The 16,697-nt window shown below is 34.3% G+C and overlaps 2 protein-coding genes across 4 annotated transcripts; one reads left to right on the forward strand and one right to left on the reverse strand.

The window, feature by feature from the left end:
• Positions 1 to 1,702: 1,702 nt before the first annotated feature.
• On the forward strand, positions 1,703 to 3,027 carry LOC107934503 (uncharacterized; the record flags this gene model as incomplete). Its single annotated transcript, XM_016866950.2, has 1 exon — positions 1,703 to 3,027. A coding segment is annotated over one exon (351 nt), but the record flags the coding sequence as incomplete, so codon positions are not given.
• LOC107934512 (uncharacterized) lies at positions 2,834 to 5,234 on the reverse strand. Of its 3 annotated transcripts, none has more exons than XM_016866957.2 (2): positions 4,504 to 5,234; positions 2,834 to 3,155 (listed from the first exon to the last, which is right to left on the reverse strand). In XM_016866957.2, the coding sequence occupies exons 1-2, from the start codon at positions 4,895 to 4,897 to the stop codon at positions 3,139 to 3,141; spliced, it is 411 nt and encodes a 136-aa protein (XP_016722446.1). In that variant the 5' UTR covers positions 4,898 to 5,234; the 3' UTR covers positions 2,834 to 3,138. The 3 variants fall into 3 exon arrangements, with proteins under 3 accessions (XP_016722446.1, XP_016722447.1, XP_016722448.1); XM_016866958.2 differs by having other exon boundaries at positions 2,834 to 3,195; positions 4,504 to 5,206; XM_016866959.2 differs by having other exon boundaries at positions 2,834 to 3,186; positions 4,504 to 5,205.
• Positions 5,235 to 16,697: the final 11,463 nt, after the last annotated feature.

The following is a 16,697-nucleotide window of genomic DNA, read 5'->3' on the forward strand; positions in this document are numbered from 1 at the left end:
GTTCACACGGATTCACATTCCTTTATTCAAAAAAGGCATGTACTTATCTTGTTAGAAATTTATTTTAGTGTAAATTTGTTGCAAACAATTTATTCTTTTTATTCAACTATGTTTTTGCTCGTGTGATGTACAAATGTATTAATCAATTTTTTAGAATTGATGATTTGAAAAAAAAAATTATGTACCGAAATATACGTGGACAATTTATTAACTTATTAACTTACTCACCATCATATTATCCACGTGGACAATCTCAAGAGGTTTTTTTTAAGTTAAACTTATGTTGTTTAAGTTTAGATTTGTTTTAAATTTAACTTAATTTAATTTTATACCATTATATTATCCACGTGGAATTGATGATTTGAAAAAAAATCATGTATCAAATTTTTATTAGTTGGTTTTGCATTTACAAAGTGTGTTAACTCCAAGTACCATAATAATACACAGATAGATAGTCCATGTACCACATTAATATTTTTCAAAGTATAAGTACCAAATTGAACATCTTATAAAAGTACAACTACCAAATAATATACAAATTGATAATTTAAGTACCATATTGGACTTTTCAAAGTATAAGCACCATATTAGACATTTTATAAAAGTACAGATGCCAAATGTGATATTATTCCTAATAATAATAAGGGTTAATATATCTTTTGCCATTGATCTTGGCCACTTGTACATAATTGGTACCTTTTTCTTTTTTACCTAATACCTAAACTTCAATTTTGTTACATACTTTGGTAACACTCTTAAATTACGCTAACATAGCACTTATGATAAATAGTATGGTGACACATGGCAATCCTATGTGGCAAAAAAATGTTATTGAATTAAAAATACATCAAATTTAATATTTTATAAAATCTATTCCGCATCATATTTTATAAAATATCATAATTTGTATAAAATATGTTTCATATAAAAACTATAAAATCTATAAATATATAATTGTATTTTTAATTTCATAATAATATAAAAATCTAATATTTTATTAAAACTAAAATTATATAAAATTGCTATAAAAATGTTTGGAATGAACCTCAACAAATAGTTTTTCGAGTTCAAACGTATCTGAACAATTACTTGTCTAGGTTCATTCTTTATGCTAAAAAATATAATTTTTTATAATTTTAAATATTACTTTTTATTTTTTTAATTTTTGCGATATGTTAAAATATGTACTGTCATGAATTATCATACTATTGGTCATTATTATCACATTAGTATATTTTAATTATGTTGCAGTATCAATGTATGACCAAATTAAAAATTAGGTACTAATTAAATACAGATGATGAAACTCAGAGACAAAACATATATTAGCTCTTATTTTTATTAGACGGAGACCTCCAATTTTTTAATATACATAGACCTCCATTTTCAATTGGCCGATAACATGATTTTCAATTAACAAGTGCAACTTCCTTCTCCCCATTTGTCACGCCCTAGGACAAATCCTTGTGGGTTTACGCTGTCAAAATTTTGAGTGCATTGATTATGTTGGTAAGTAGGCGTTTCCCTAGTAAAGGTGAGAATGGGATTGTTTTCTTTTAAATTTAATTTACTTGAACAGCACATATTCTCTGCAGATTCTGGTTGTGCATTTGTCCATCGATATAACGCTTTGGGTAAAGCATGGGAAGCAAGTTATTCCCAGCAGTACAAATGGGGCGGCTGTTGTGAATCCAAATGACTTAATCCCCTAAACTCCGCCCCACACTACCCACCACTTTCTTTGCACACACATATATATATACCCTCTCACTCTCTCCCTCAAACTCACAAACCTTCACCGAGTTGTCTGGGACTTCGTCGTTATTTAAAAGAAGAAAAAACAATAGCGGATTGGGGACCTGTTTTTGTGGCAATGGTGTTGTTCGTGCTGCTAACCCCAGGGCTGTTGTTTCAGGTTCCAGGGCACCATAGGTGCGTGGAGTTTGGGAATTTTAAGACAAGTGGTGCTTCGGTTCTAATCCATTCTCTGCTGTATTTTGGGCCAATCTGTGTCTTCTTGCTTGCTGTTAAGGTTCACTTGTATCTAGGTTGATCATGCATTATCTGATTCAGGATGTTATGAAGTATTTATAAACTTGTTATGTCACTCTGCTTGCTTCGTGTTCTAATGTTGAGTCTTGAGCTTAATCCCCACGAAAATCTAAGCTCTCTCGCGTTTTGTTAATCCTGTGTTTTTTCAATTAAGAAAAGTTCCATTGCGTCTTTGGAGTATTATTAAGCTACACACTACATTTCGACTAATAGATACTTGAGTATTAAAAATAAATAAAAAACCTCACTTGTCATTTTATGTTTTGTATGTTACACAGTGTTTTAAGATATATCTATGATTTTTGACATATTTCATCCATCTTCTTCTTCTACAATGAATGGTCTTCGTAATAACAAAGTTGAATTGTGGCCAATGCTAATCACTGTAACTGACCAAACAAAGAAGAAGGCATTTGGGTTGTGAATGATGTAATCCACATTTCTCATTTCTGGATAAGCATTATCCATGCTTAAGCTATTTAAACACACTTGCATTTCAAATCAATTTACTTCTCTTTAAAAGTCTTTTTCTTTCAACCAAATACAATAAGAAAAGGAAACCATTTCATCACTTGCCTGGAACAGAGTAAGAGGGAAGAGCCAAGATGAAGCTCTTTTTTTTTAGATTTTATAATATTTTTTAAAAAATAAGAAAATCAAATTTGATGAATTGAATAGATCAACGCAAAAATTCCCGCCGCCTTCATCTTACAAAATTACTTCTTTATATAATTATTTCTCTAACAGTTTTTCTTTTTTTTTTTTAAAGGCTTACCTCATAGAAAAGAAATGGGAATCAATCAACCCTCCCATGTTTTTTTTTAATGGTAAATAAGAAGAATACAAAATACACATTTAAATACTTTACAAAGTCACTCGCTATTTGTCTATTTCAGCTACACAAGGAAGCTATATTCACATATTTCAGTTAATATTTGAAGCAAAGACCTATCCACATTTCCTGCATTAATACTCGAAGAAACCTGCTAAACTCTTTTTCCCCGTGTGTGGCACCTTCACAATAACTCCAATGCTGCTCCATTCTTTTAAGGCATCCTGACTCTTTGCCCCATCCACCTTTCCTCTTTACAAAACCTTCCATGCTGCAATCCACAATCAGAGTCCATCAGCAGTCTACTAAATCTTACATACATTCAATATTCAATTGATTGGAAACAGAAATCATAAGCATTTGAAAACTTCTTATACAACGCAAAACATAACTGAACAAAGCAATACCGAAGAGCATAGAAGTGAGATACAACATAGTAAAATTAAGCTAATTCAAGTGCAAAAGATTGCCAATAATTTGATATCATGATGAACCACCTATACAACTTATAAGCAACGTCACAACGTTCAACCTCAAGCTTAATTTATCTTAAGAGTTAGATCCAAAGCTCAACAAACTGAAACAGTCTGCTCCAAAATTTGACAAACCAAAAACCTTATTAGTGTTCCTATTCCATTACTTGTCAAAGAAACCCACCAACCAGCAGTATATCACATTTCAAACTAGCTATTCCTATACCATCAAATGTTACTGCAAAAATAATAAAGATAACTACTTCATTATGGTTCAAACCATCAAAGTGAAGAGAACATGGAAATGCAATACACCAAACTCGTTATGAACCTAATTAATTCATCTTAAACATAGTTTCACCGTTAAACAGACTTTTCCTGTATCATTAGCATTTGATTGATTGCATAAAAGGTTCTCAAGAAGCACGCATTGAAGATCAAGGAATAAAGTAAAATCAAAACTGGAGAAATTGGCAAGTATATTTTGCTCCACAGTAGAAAACAACTTACTGGAAAACAATCTAATCTAAATATTCCAACTATAAAATGCAGGAGGGGTCCTGCCAATCATGTTATTTCAACTAATAAAATGTTCATCTACCTCTTGTTTTAAGGATAATAAAAAAACCAACTGAAAGAAAGTCGTCATAGAATCTGTATCTCCACTTTTCGACCACTGATCAGCAAATTCTATTCGACAAGGGTTTGGTGATCACCTCTCAAAATAAAATTCATCACTTCATGTAGTCTAAAACATGGTATCACCATTCATAGTAGAACATCCAATGCTAAAATTTAGCAGAAGAGCTGAATGACCATTCTAACAAATCATATTCATCGATAAAAAATTAAAGAGACAAATTGGGAGTAAGGGATTTAATTTTAATGACTAGAAAAGGTAACTTGGGGATTATAAGGTTTTAATTCACCATGATCTATTTAGTATCTTTTATTCATTCAACTATAGTATCTCAAATCAGAATAAAAGAACTTAGATTAAAACAGAGACAAAAAAGCCAACACCCAGAAAACAGACAATCAGTAAAAGAAAACAAATTTATCTCAAACATGAAAATTCCCATAGCCCAATCATCGATTTTTTAATAAGAAAAAAAGTAATTAAATTAAGTAAAAGAAACAATTTACCAGGAATATCCTTTCGAGGCGAAGGAGGGGGGGCCATGGCGTAACAAAGAATAGAACGACCTAACATGGAAATCACGGAAACAATCCCAGCAACGTAAAATACCATGAACAAGCCAATAACCCAAGGCATCAACAAGAAACCTATAAAGAAAGTAACCGATCCACACAACATCAACGAAACCGATATCCCTAGCATCAGCCAAGCGTATCCCGCCGGAGATATCGTCGTCGTCGACAAGTATTGGGGGTGAGACCTCCACCCCGGCACCGGAGATTCGTCGGCGAAAGGTATCGGCGGCGATCGTATAAGATTCAGAACCAGCGCCGACAGCTCGTGGAAAACCCTTGATTGCTGATCCTGATGTCGATGATTTTCCTCTTGTCTTCTCATCATTCTTTTTCTCAGGCAAAATCCAATTGAAAATTGGAAGATGAAAAATTTCCTAAACCCTATTATCCGAAGAAAAAATTAAAAAGATTTTGAGATATTTTTTCTAAAAACGAGGCGAATGGATAAACCCAGGGACAGTTATCAAAACCACAGTTTGATTGGAGAATAATTAACAACTAGAGAGTTCGGATAGCCAAACAATTGTTTGTTTCTCTGGAAATTATAGAGGGAAAGTGAAAAAGGAAGAGACGCGGCGGTGCTTTTATTCCGATTAATTGGAATTTTCGTAAACCAAAAACAAAATAAATAGAACAGTAAACAACTCTTTTTGGATGACAAGTAATCATGAGCGCGTGTATTGAAATTGCTTTTATGGATGAGAGCAGACGTGGAAATCTTAGGTGGGGACAGCTGACGTAAGCCTTATCCTTTTATTTTGAAGCTTGAGTTTAGCTGTTCCTGCTTTCATATCGATTATGCGCGTGGGCGTTGCTAATTTGATTGCATTATTTTCTTTGAGGATATATCATTTCTTTTTTCTACATTGTATATATATATTCTCGAACTAAACTTTTAAATCAAAAATAATATCTTCTTTTATTTCCCTCAATTTTTTTTCTTCAATCTTATATATATTTTTAGTAGATAAAACAAAGCTTAGAAAATTAAATTATATTGATTAGTTTGAACAACTCTTTAGACTTATCATTAATAAGGTTTTCAATTAAATTGGAAGGGATTTTTGCTATCACATTGATACCCTCTAAATCACTTTAGACCATTTTTATAATTTAATTTGTAATCTAATTAGTTTCCCTAGGAACATATGATACCACTTAATACTCATTATTCTTTAGCAATTGATGAATACGTCTTACTAGTGATGACGTCGAAAAATTTGAATTTCTAATATGCAAACTATAAACCATCTTTAAACTATCAGATTAAATCAAAATCTTGTTTAAACCTCAGTTTTGTAAAAATATCAACCAACTTAAAATATTTCATAGTTTAACGTCAAAAATTGAACAAGTGCCCAAACAACAATTATAACCCACAACTCATTCCCCCAAGTGATTTCGCTGTTGAAAAGTCAATTAAGGGGGTGTTGAAAAGTCAAAAATGGGAGGTGCAATTGGCACCGAAAGAAAAAGTGATAGGCAAGTTGTTTAAAGTTGAATGGGATAATTGCAATTTTGGTCCCTAATTTTTTAGGCCATTTGCAAGTTGGTCCCTGAACCTCAACTATAAATAGGCCTAATCATTTTTCATTTCAACCATCCCAACCAATCTTTCTCTCTTAGTTTTCTGTCTTCTCCCATTTGAGAATTCTTAAGGAATTCTATTTGTTTGTAATATTTTGAAGATAGTAAAGTTATCATCTGGTGTTAGTGCCCGAGGACGTAGGTATAATTTATCGAACCTCGTTAAAACTCTTGTGTTCTTTCTTGTCCTATTTTTCTTTCAATATTTGAGGGTATAATAGTAGTATTTAATTGTGCTATTAAATTACTATAGAAGGGATATTCTGACTAAGGAAAGACTTGGTATTTAAGAGATCCATGTGATCCACCTCTCGTCCTTGGGAATTAAACTTTGTGTGATTTTTTAGTACAATAATTTACACGCTTCCGACCCTATTGGAATAACAAGTGGTATCAGAGCCGAAGGTTAATCGTAGTATGCTCTGTGGTTGCAGTTTAAACTGATCTTCCACATCAGAAAAGATTTCCTTAGGTATATTGAAAGATTATGGAGAAAACGGTCGGTGTAGGAGCTTCAACATCGTCCATGTGGACAAGACCAATAATTGCAAATGCAAGATTGGCCGTAGAGATCTTTGATGGCACGGGCCATTTTGGTATGTGGCAAAGTGAGGTTCTAGATGCCCTTTTTCAACAAGGTCTAGACATTGCCATTGATGAAGAGAAACCAGATGATGTACAGGAGAAAGATTGGAAGGCGATCAATCGGTTGGCATGTGGCACAATTCGATCATGCCTTTCTCGAGAGCAGAGGTATGCTTTTTCAAAGGAAACTTCTGCAAATAAGTTGTGGGTGACACTTGAAGAAATTTTTTTGAAGAAAAACAGTCAAAATAAGCTCCACTTGAAGAAAAGACTGTTTCGCTTCACTTACGTCCCAAGTACCACAATGAATGATCACATCACCAAATTTAATCAGTTAGTCACTGATTTGCTAAATACGGATGAGACATTCAAAGATGAAGATTTGGCTTTGATGCTGTTGGGGTCACTTTCTGAGGAGTTTGAGTTCCTAGAAACTACTCTACTTCATGGTAGGAGTGATATATCTCTGAGCGAAGTCTGTGCGGCCTTATACAGTTATGAACAGAGAAAGAAGGATAAACAGAAAAACTTAATCAAAGATACAGAAGCTTTAGTAGTCTGAGGTCGTTCATACACTCGGAAGAAAACTCAAAAAGGGAGATCAAAGTCAAAGTCCAAGTCCAGACTCGGGAAAGATGAATGTGCCTTTTGTCATGAGAAAGGCCACTGGAAGAAAAATTGTCCAAAGCTGAAGAATAAGGGAAAAGCTGTTGTAGATGCTTGTGTTGCAAAGCATGATACCAGTGACTCTGAACTATCACTGGTTGCATCATCATCGTCGTTCCATTCAGATGAGTGGATATTGGATTTGGGTTGTACCTATCATATGTCCCATAACCGGGAGTAGTTCTTTGATTTAGTAGAACTAAATGGAGGAGTTGTTTATATGGGCAATGACAATGCCTGTAAAACTGTTGGGATAGGTTCAATCCAATTAAAGAATCAAGATGGATCAACCAGAGTTCTGACTGATGTTCGGTACGTGCCCAGTTTGAAGAAAAATCTTATCTCATTGGGAGCCTTAGAATCCAATGGTTCAGTTGTTATTATGAGAGATGGGGTTTTGAAAGTGACATCTGGCGCACTTGTGATATTGAAGGGGATCAGGAAAAATAACTTGTATTACTACCAAGGTAGTACAGTTATTGGAACAGTCGCTGCAGCTTCCGGTAACAAAGAATTGGACTCAATGCAGTTGTGGCATATGAAGTTGGGACATGCCAACGAAAAATCCTTGCAAATTCTGGCAAAGCAAGGATTGTTGAAAGGTGCAAAGGCTTGTAAATTAAAATTTTGCGAGCATTGTGTTCTGGGAAAGCAAAAGAGAGTGAAATTCGGTACTACTATCCATAATACAAAAGGTATTTTGGAATATGTTCACTCAGATGTGTGGGGGCCTTCCAAGACACCTTCATTGGGAGGAAAACACTACTTTGTTACTTTTTTGATGACTTTTCCAGAAGAGTTTGGGTGTATACCATGAGAACTAAGGATGAAGTGCTTGGAGTTTTTCTTAAATGGAAAACTATGGTCGAAAACCAGACTGGCAAGAAAATCAAGCAGCTTAAGACGGACAATGGAGGGGAATATAAAAGTGATCCGTTCTTCGATGTGTGCCAAGAGTATGGTATTGTTCGACACTTCACAGTTAGGGATACACCACAGCAGAATGGAGTGGCAGAGCGTATGAAACGAACATTGCTGGAGAAAGTTCGATGTATGTTGTCCAATGCTGGGTTGGGCAAGCAATTTTGGGCTGAGGCTGTGATATATGCTGGCCATCTTGTTAATCGTTTCCCATCATCTGCATTAGAAAGAAAAACTCCTATGGACATATGGTCTAGAAAACTGGCTACAGATTATGATTCCTTACATGTGTTTGGATCCACTGCATATTACCATGTGAAGGAGTCAAAGTTAGATCTGAGGGCAAAGAAAGCTCTCTTTATGGGAATCACTTCTGGAGTGAAGGGATTTCATCTTTGGTGCTTAGACACAAAGAAAATGATCTGTAGCAGAGATGTTACCTTTGATGAATCTGCCACATTGAAAAAGGTAGTAGATAAAGATATTCAGACGAGCGATACTCCACAGCAGATGGAGTGTACTCCAAAACAGGTGGAGTTTGAGCAGATGGGGATTTGCCCAGTTAATAAGTCTAATTCTCCAGCCACAATGGAGGAATTAGAAGTTGAAGAGGTTCTGACCCAAGAACCGTTAAGTACATCAGAACCAGTTGCAGTTGCAAAGCCACGGAGAGAAATTCGTAGACCTGCTCGATTTACTAATATGGTGGCCTACACCCTTCTCGTTGTTGATGATGATATTCCTATCACTTATCAAGAAGCAATGCAAAGCTTAGAAAGTGATAAATGGAAAAGCGCCATGGATGAAGAAATGCAATCTCTCCGGAAGAACAATACTTGGGAGTTGGCACAATTGCCGAAAGGTAAAAGGGTAATCGGATGCAAGTGGGTATTCGCAAAGAAAGACGGATCTCCTAGCAAGAAAGATGTTCACTACAAGGCAAGATTGGTAGTTAAAGGCTATCTCAGAAGGAAGGAATTGACTACAATAATGTATTTTCCCCTGTTGTAAAGCATTCCTCCATTAGAATTTTGTTGGCCTTGGTAGTACAGTTGAATTTGGAGCTAGCTCAACTTGATGTTAAGATGGCTTTCTTGCATGGTGAGTTAAAAGAGGAGATCTATATGACTCAGCCCGAAGGATACACAGATGCTGGTGGTAGAAATTGGGTTTGTCAGCTGAACAAATTGCTATATGGATTGAAGCAATCCCCGAGGCAGTGGTACAAGCGATTTGATAGCTTTATGAGAAGGCAGAAGTACACAAGAAGTAAATATGACAATTGTGTGTATTTGCAGAAGCTGCATGACGGATCTTTCATTTATCTACTCTTGTATGTTGATGATATGTTAATCGCTTCGAAGAGCCAAAAAGAGATAGATAAGCTGAAGGCTCAGTTGAATCAAGAGTTCGAGATGAAAGATCTAGGTGAGGCCAAGAAGATTCTCGGCATGGAGATAAGTAGAGATAGACAGAGAGGCAAGCTTTGTTTGAATCAGAAGCAATATCTGAAAAAGGTATTACAATGTTTTGGTGTAAATGAAAACACAAAACATGTAAGTACCCCACTTGCTTCTCATTTGAAACTTAGTGCTCAATTATCTCCGAAAACTGAAGAAGAAAGAGAATATATGGCAAAAGTCCCATATGCTAATGCAGTTGGAAGTTTGATGTATGCGATGGTGTGTACGCGGCCTGACATTTCACAAGCTGTTGGATTTGTGAGCAGGTATATGCATGATCTTGGAAAAGGACATTGGCAAACTGTGAAATGGATTCTACGGTATATTCGAAAAACCATAGATGTTGGTTTAATTTTTGAACAAGATGAAGCACTTGGTCAGTTTGTAGTTGGATATGTTGATTCCGACTTTGCTGGTGATTTAGATAAACATCGTTCAACTATAGGGTATCTGTTTACTCTTGCGAAAGCCCCAGTGAGTTGGAAGTCTACCTTACAGTCTATAGTAGCAGTGTCTATTACAGAGGCAGAATATATGGGAGTTACAGAAGCTGTTAAGGAGGCTATTTGGCTTAATGGATTGTTGAAAGACTTGGGAGTTGTTCAAAGTCACATTAGTCTATATTGTGATAGTCAGAGTGCTATTCATTTAGCGAAAAATCAAGTCTATCATTCAAGAACCAAGCATATCGACGTAAGATATCACTTTGTGCGGGAAGTCCTTGAAAAAGGAAAAATTCTACTTCAGAAGATTTCGACAGCAGATAATCCCGCAGATATGGTGACCAAGGTGGTAACAACAATCAAGTTTAATAATTGTTTGAACTTGATTAACATCCTGAGAATTTGAGCACCTTCAGGTGTATGGCGCTCGAGAGCGCATTTGGAGGCACTACAAAAGATAGCTTTATCGAATATGGGGAGTTGAAGGAAGTGTGTGAAGATGTGATTATCCTAATCAAATCTTCAAGGTGGAGATTGTTGCAAAGTCAATTAAGGGGGTGTTGAAAAGTCAAAAATGGGAGGTGCAATTGGCACCGAAAGAAAAAGTGATAGGCAAGTTGTTTAAAGTTGAATGGGATAATTGCAATTTTGGTCCCTAATTTTTTAGGCCATTTGCAAGTTGGTCCTTGAACCTCAACTATAAATAGGCCTAATCATTTTTCATTTCAACCATCCCAACCAATCTTTCTCTCTTAGTTTTCTCTCTTTTCCCATTTGAGAATTCTTAAGGAATTCTATTTGTTTGTAATATTTTGAAGATAGTAAAGTTATCATCTGGTGTTAGTGCCCGAGGACGTAAGTATAATTTACCGAACCTCGTTAAAACTCTTGTGTTCTTTCTTGTCCTATTTTTCTTTCAATATTTGAGGGTATAATAGTAGTATTTAATTGTGCTATTAAATTACTATAGAAGGGATATTCTGACTAAGGAAAGACTTAGTATTTAAGAGATCCATGTGATCCACCTCTCTTCCCTGGGAATTGAACTTTGTGTGATTTTTTAGTACAATAATTTACACGCTTCCGACCCTATTGGAACAACATTCGCACCACACCCCGTGCTGATTTGCTAATTTGCTAATAGCCCATAGTTCTATCTTATATTTTGTTTAGCTGTTTGCTAATTTTGTGTACTCTTTTCTTAGAGAAAATACTGTAGAAATTAGTTATTTTATGCCAGCTTTTTATTTTTAGTTTTTATCACACAATTGTATTTTTAAAACAAATTAAATTATCAATCATTTATTAAAATATAAATAATTTATCTTTTTCAATAATCCTTTTAAAAATAATGAAATAACAATTAAAAACATAAAATTATCGGGTTAAAAGAAAAAAGAAGAAGATTTTTTTGACAAAAAAATTAATTTTACGTAAAGAGTTATTTTAGTATTGCATTTAATTTTTCGTCTTTTTTTAACTCTTAGATTTGTATTTTCTTTTAAATCATTTCAATATGATTAAAAAAGTTAACGTTTTTAACTTTTTTAAAATTAAAAATTATTATAAAATTAATTTTAAATAATTAAAATTATAAAAATATTTTTAAATATTTTAAATTTTGAAAAAAAATTAATTAAATGTTAATATGTTTTCTACATAGTAATTAATTTTTTAAATTTATTTTGAAGTAATTTAACAAAAAAAATATAAATTTAAAAATTAAATAAATAAAAAAAATTAATTTTTTTTATAAAATTAGAGTTGAAAACTATCATTATACTTCATTCTTATCTTTGCAGGAAATGGAAATCACAATTTCCCAGGGAAATAATGGCCTTGAATTGTTAGAGATCACGTGTTACAGTTAAATGCCAAACCTTCGAACCCTGCATTGTACGAGGGTGAGATCGATCGGCGGAGTTGGAAAACACATACTTTACAGTAATGTAAAAGTAACCCCATCATTGATGACAAAAGGCAATTTTAAAATAAAATAAGATAGTGATTATGGTGGAGAACGAATGTTGTTATTATTTGTTATATGATATCCAATCCGTATTAGCGCACGAGGTAGGTCAAGGATACTCGAATAGTAAGCCGGTTATTAATAAGCTGGAAGGTCCCTTACAAACCTCCCTTCTAGGATGATCATCAAGATTACCACATGCCATTCATTATTCGGATTCTTGAGCTTTTATTGAGAATATAAAGTTGTTAGTCATCAAATTCCTGAGTTCAACTGTTCCATATTATCACAGAAATCATCATTCCATGGAAGAAAACCATTTCACACGTTCTATAATGATAGCTTAATGGCATGCTTAACACGTTAACATCACCTTACATGGAGCCCTTTCCTATAAATACCTCTAGGAACGAAGATGTAACACCCTTAACCCTTATCCGTCACCGAAACAAGGTTACAAAGTATTACCGAGCTTTATGGATTAATTACAAAAATTTCACAACCATTAACATACATATCAAGAATTATTCATATATCACTCATATTGTTCCTTATATGGGCATTTGAGGCCCAAAATACACGTTAGAAACAAATCGGGACCAAATCGGAAACTCAGAGAATTTTTCTCAAAATTTCAAAATTTTCCTTAGGAATAGGAGACACACGCCTGTGTCTTAGGTCGTGTGGGCAATCAATGTGAAAAACACGGCCATGTCTCAACTCGTGTCCTTACCTGTGTAACTCTCTGACTTGGTTCACACAGCCAACCACACGCCCATGTGCTAGGCCGTGGGTAAAGTGCAGGGGTTACACGGCCAAGTCACATGCCCGTGTGTTAGGCCGTGTGTAAAAATCTGGGCATTCTGTTTTGAAATTTCAAGGTGCAGGGGACACACGGCTAGACTACACGCCCATGTCTTCGCCTGTGTGGACAAAAATAGGCCATTTTAAGGCTACTTTTCTCACCCTTTATAACTCCAACTTGCACTCAACATTTGAATACACTAATATGTCCCAACCAAGCAACCAAAACAACCAAAATTCATGTTTTAAATATAGCATATCATCACAAAACTTGTTTACCTAAACTTACCAAAACAACTTCATTCATTGGTTTACCCAAAATATACTACTAAATACATGCATGCAAACATATTTATTTATATGTTATTCACAACCATATTTTAAATTTAGCTCTTTCCCAACCCAACCTTATACATGCCATATAAACCCTAAAAATGTATAATAAAATTTACTGGGGTAATCTGGATAATGTAGCCTGATGTGTTGATCCGATCTTCCAAACTTCTTGAAAATCTACATAGAACATTAAATAACATAGGTAAGCTTAATGAAACTTAGTAAGTTCATAGGATTTAAATATAAATCTTATCGAACATACAAAATATTTCATTTAGACTAAGCATTTCACAAACATTTCCTGCCAATCACAACTTCGATTGATGAATCCAATTGATTGAGCTCAATAACAATAATTACTTAAGTTCTTCCACACTAATTCCATATAATACTTACCAATCCTTGTCAAATTAGAGAACGTCTAACGGATTTGAGTACATCGTTTTCTTTGTGCCATAGTCCAACTATGGTCTTACACGTATATTGCCATGGCCCTGCCATGGTCTTACATTCGTAGTGCCATAACCCCGTTATGGTCTTACCATCAGGATGCCATAGCCTAGCTATGGTCTTACACATAAATATATTGCCATGGTCCAACCATGGTCTTATGTTCAAGATGCCATAACCCAGTTATAGTTTTTTCATTAAAATGTCATAGCCCAGCTATAATCTTACATTTAAATATTGGCATGGTCCAACCATGGTCTTATCCGTTAATTCATACTTTGTCACTAACGATAGTACTCAATCCCGCGTTCTACTCAATTTGAACATTCAATTCAATTTTCATATTTTTACAATAATCATAATTCAATAACAAAAATATGAAATAATACATTATATCATTCCTAAACTAACAATTAATCATGAAAGTTCAACTATATGAACTTACCTAGGCTAATTTGTAGAATTTGTTGTAATTCAGGGACTATACTGTTAATTTCCCTTTTTCACGATTTTCTTCGGGCTCTTGATCTAATTATGCCTTTCCATTTTTGAAATTACACATTTACCCCAACTTTTATAGTTTTTACAATTTAGACCTTCATCAATTAACCCATCAATTGAGCTAATTTTTCTCAATTAACATTTTGTCTAATTATTTTAGGCTGTCATACAGCCTTTAATATTCAGAATTTTAATACCAAACCCTAATTCTTAACCTTTTAATAATTTGGTTCTAAAATCCATATAAATCAAAATTACTTAATAAAATCATCATATAACAAAATTAAAGCTTCAAATACATGTTAATACATCAAAAACATCCAACACTCATCAATGATAACTTTTAAAATTACCCATAGAATCAAAAACTAATGAATTAGATAGTTGGACCTAATTATAAAAGTCCTCAAAACACAAAATTACAAGAAAAAGGCAAGAATTGAACTCACTTGTAGCAAAAATATGAAAAACCAGCTCAAGAGGACTCTTCTATGATGTTCTGGCTGAAAAATTGATGAAGAATTGTCTAGATTTCTTTTAATTGTTGTTTTATTTATTTAATTTTGCAAACTTCCAATTTTACCCTTATTTCACCTAATTTCCAGATTTTTTTCCTTGCTAATGCCACCTTAGCCATCCCCTTTGGGCTGATTTGCCCTTTAGTCCTCCCTCATTTATCACTTGAGCAATTTAATCATTTTAGCAAATTTTGCACTTTTTTCAATTTACTCCTTTTTAATTAATTAACTATCAAAATGTTAAAATTTTCTAACGAAACTTTAATACTAACTATAAATATTTACGGCTTGATTTATAAAATTGAGGTCTCGATACCTCATTTTCAAAACCAATTAATCTAATAATTATTCCTAAAGCATAAATCACTACTTCATAGCTTCCCTAACTTCACAATTGGCTCATAAACACTAAATAAGAAATTTACGAGCTCACTTGTCGGATTTAGTGATCTTGAAGCACTGTTTCTGACACCACTAAACATTGGGCTATTACAGAAGAAGAAGAGATTGACTTCTTAAGGTACCAAGCCTACACCCTGCTAACTCACCTTTAGTCTTAAACCTTCATACTCTCCTCACATTCACTCTTTATAACATCTAGCTCTCTGCTTTGATTAGGTGAATTAGCCTCCATTGTTATCATTACTCTCTCCTCTGTATCTCTTCCTTATTGTATCATTGTATCAACAATTGGTGAGTGTGGACAACATTTCAGATAATTTCATGGTAGAGGAAGACCAAGAAAAAACAACATTCATCCTTGAAGACGGGCTATTTTGCTACAAGATGATGCCTTTCGATCTTAAGAACATAGGTATTATATACCAACAATTGATGAACAAATTATTTCAAAATCATATAGAAAGGTATATGGAGATGTACGTTGACGATATGCTGATCAAAACTGCTTCCATGAAACAACATATAAATGACCTTTCGAACGTGTTCACAATATTGCATAGATACAACATGAAAATCAATCCGAGTAAGTGCATTTTCGAAGCTAGCATTGAAAAATTCTTCAATATGAGGAATCAACGTTAACTCAGAGAAAATCAAGGAAATTCAATGACTAACTAAATAGATAGTGGTGTAACAACCCAATTTTGTCCAACCCAAACAACATCAAACAAATAAATAAATAATAAAAGTCCATTAATTACAAGCCCAAATACAAAATCCCTAAAAGCTTGAAACCTTAAAAAAAAATAGAAACCCTAGCTCTTTCTCGCGCCGCAGCCTCACCATGTCGGCAGGCGTGCCGTTGACTTCGCCCTTCTGCCACCACCACCTGCAAAATAACAGAGAAACAAAAGCAAATGACAGAGGCAGAAATAGAAGAAAAAAGAAGACAAAACAAATAATATAATGTATTATATTACAGCTATAAAGGTCGAAAACAGTTTGTAACAAAGGAGATCAATGAGAATAAAAAAAAGAGAAAAAAAAGTTTAACAAGAGATAGTTCATCTATTCATTCGTTTTTTTTAAGTTTCAAAATATAAGAAAGGGAAAAGCAGAAAAGCTACGCTTTTTTCCTGTTTCACTGTGCCTCTGTTGTAAGGGCCCTCTTTTCCAACTTGAGAGGGCTTCGAATCCCTTAAAATTCGTTAAAGGCCCTATTGGAAAAGGGAGAAACTGAAAAGTTTCCCCGTATTTGGTCCGATTTTGGTCAAGATTTTGGGGGTTCCAACCCTATATTTGTGTTCTTCGGAAAAAAGGCTCAAAAGGGGCGTTTTGGGTATTTTCTGGTCACAGGAGGAGAAAGTCGCCGTTGCCGTTGCCGTCGTAGATGACCGATGGTTGCGGCGGCCTTTGGGATCAGAGGGGGAAGGCCTCTTAAGTGAAAAAAAAGAAAAGAAAAAGAAGAATATTTTTTTTA

This window comes from Gossypium hirsutum, chromosome A12 (assembly GCF_007990345.1).
Source record: "Gossypium hirsutum isolate 1008001.06 chromosome A12, Gossypium_hirsutum_v2.1, whole genome shotgun sequence".
Taxonomy (NCBI): Eukaryota; Viridiplantae; Streptophyta; class Magnoliopsida; order Malvales; family Malvaceae; genus Gossypium; species Gossypium hirsutum.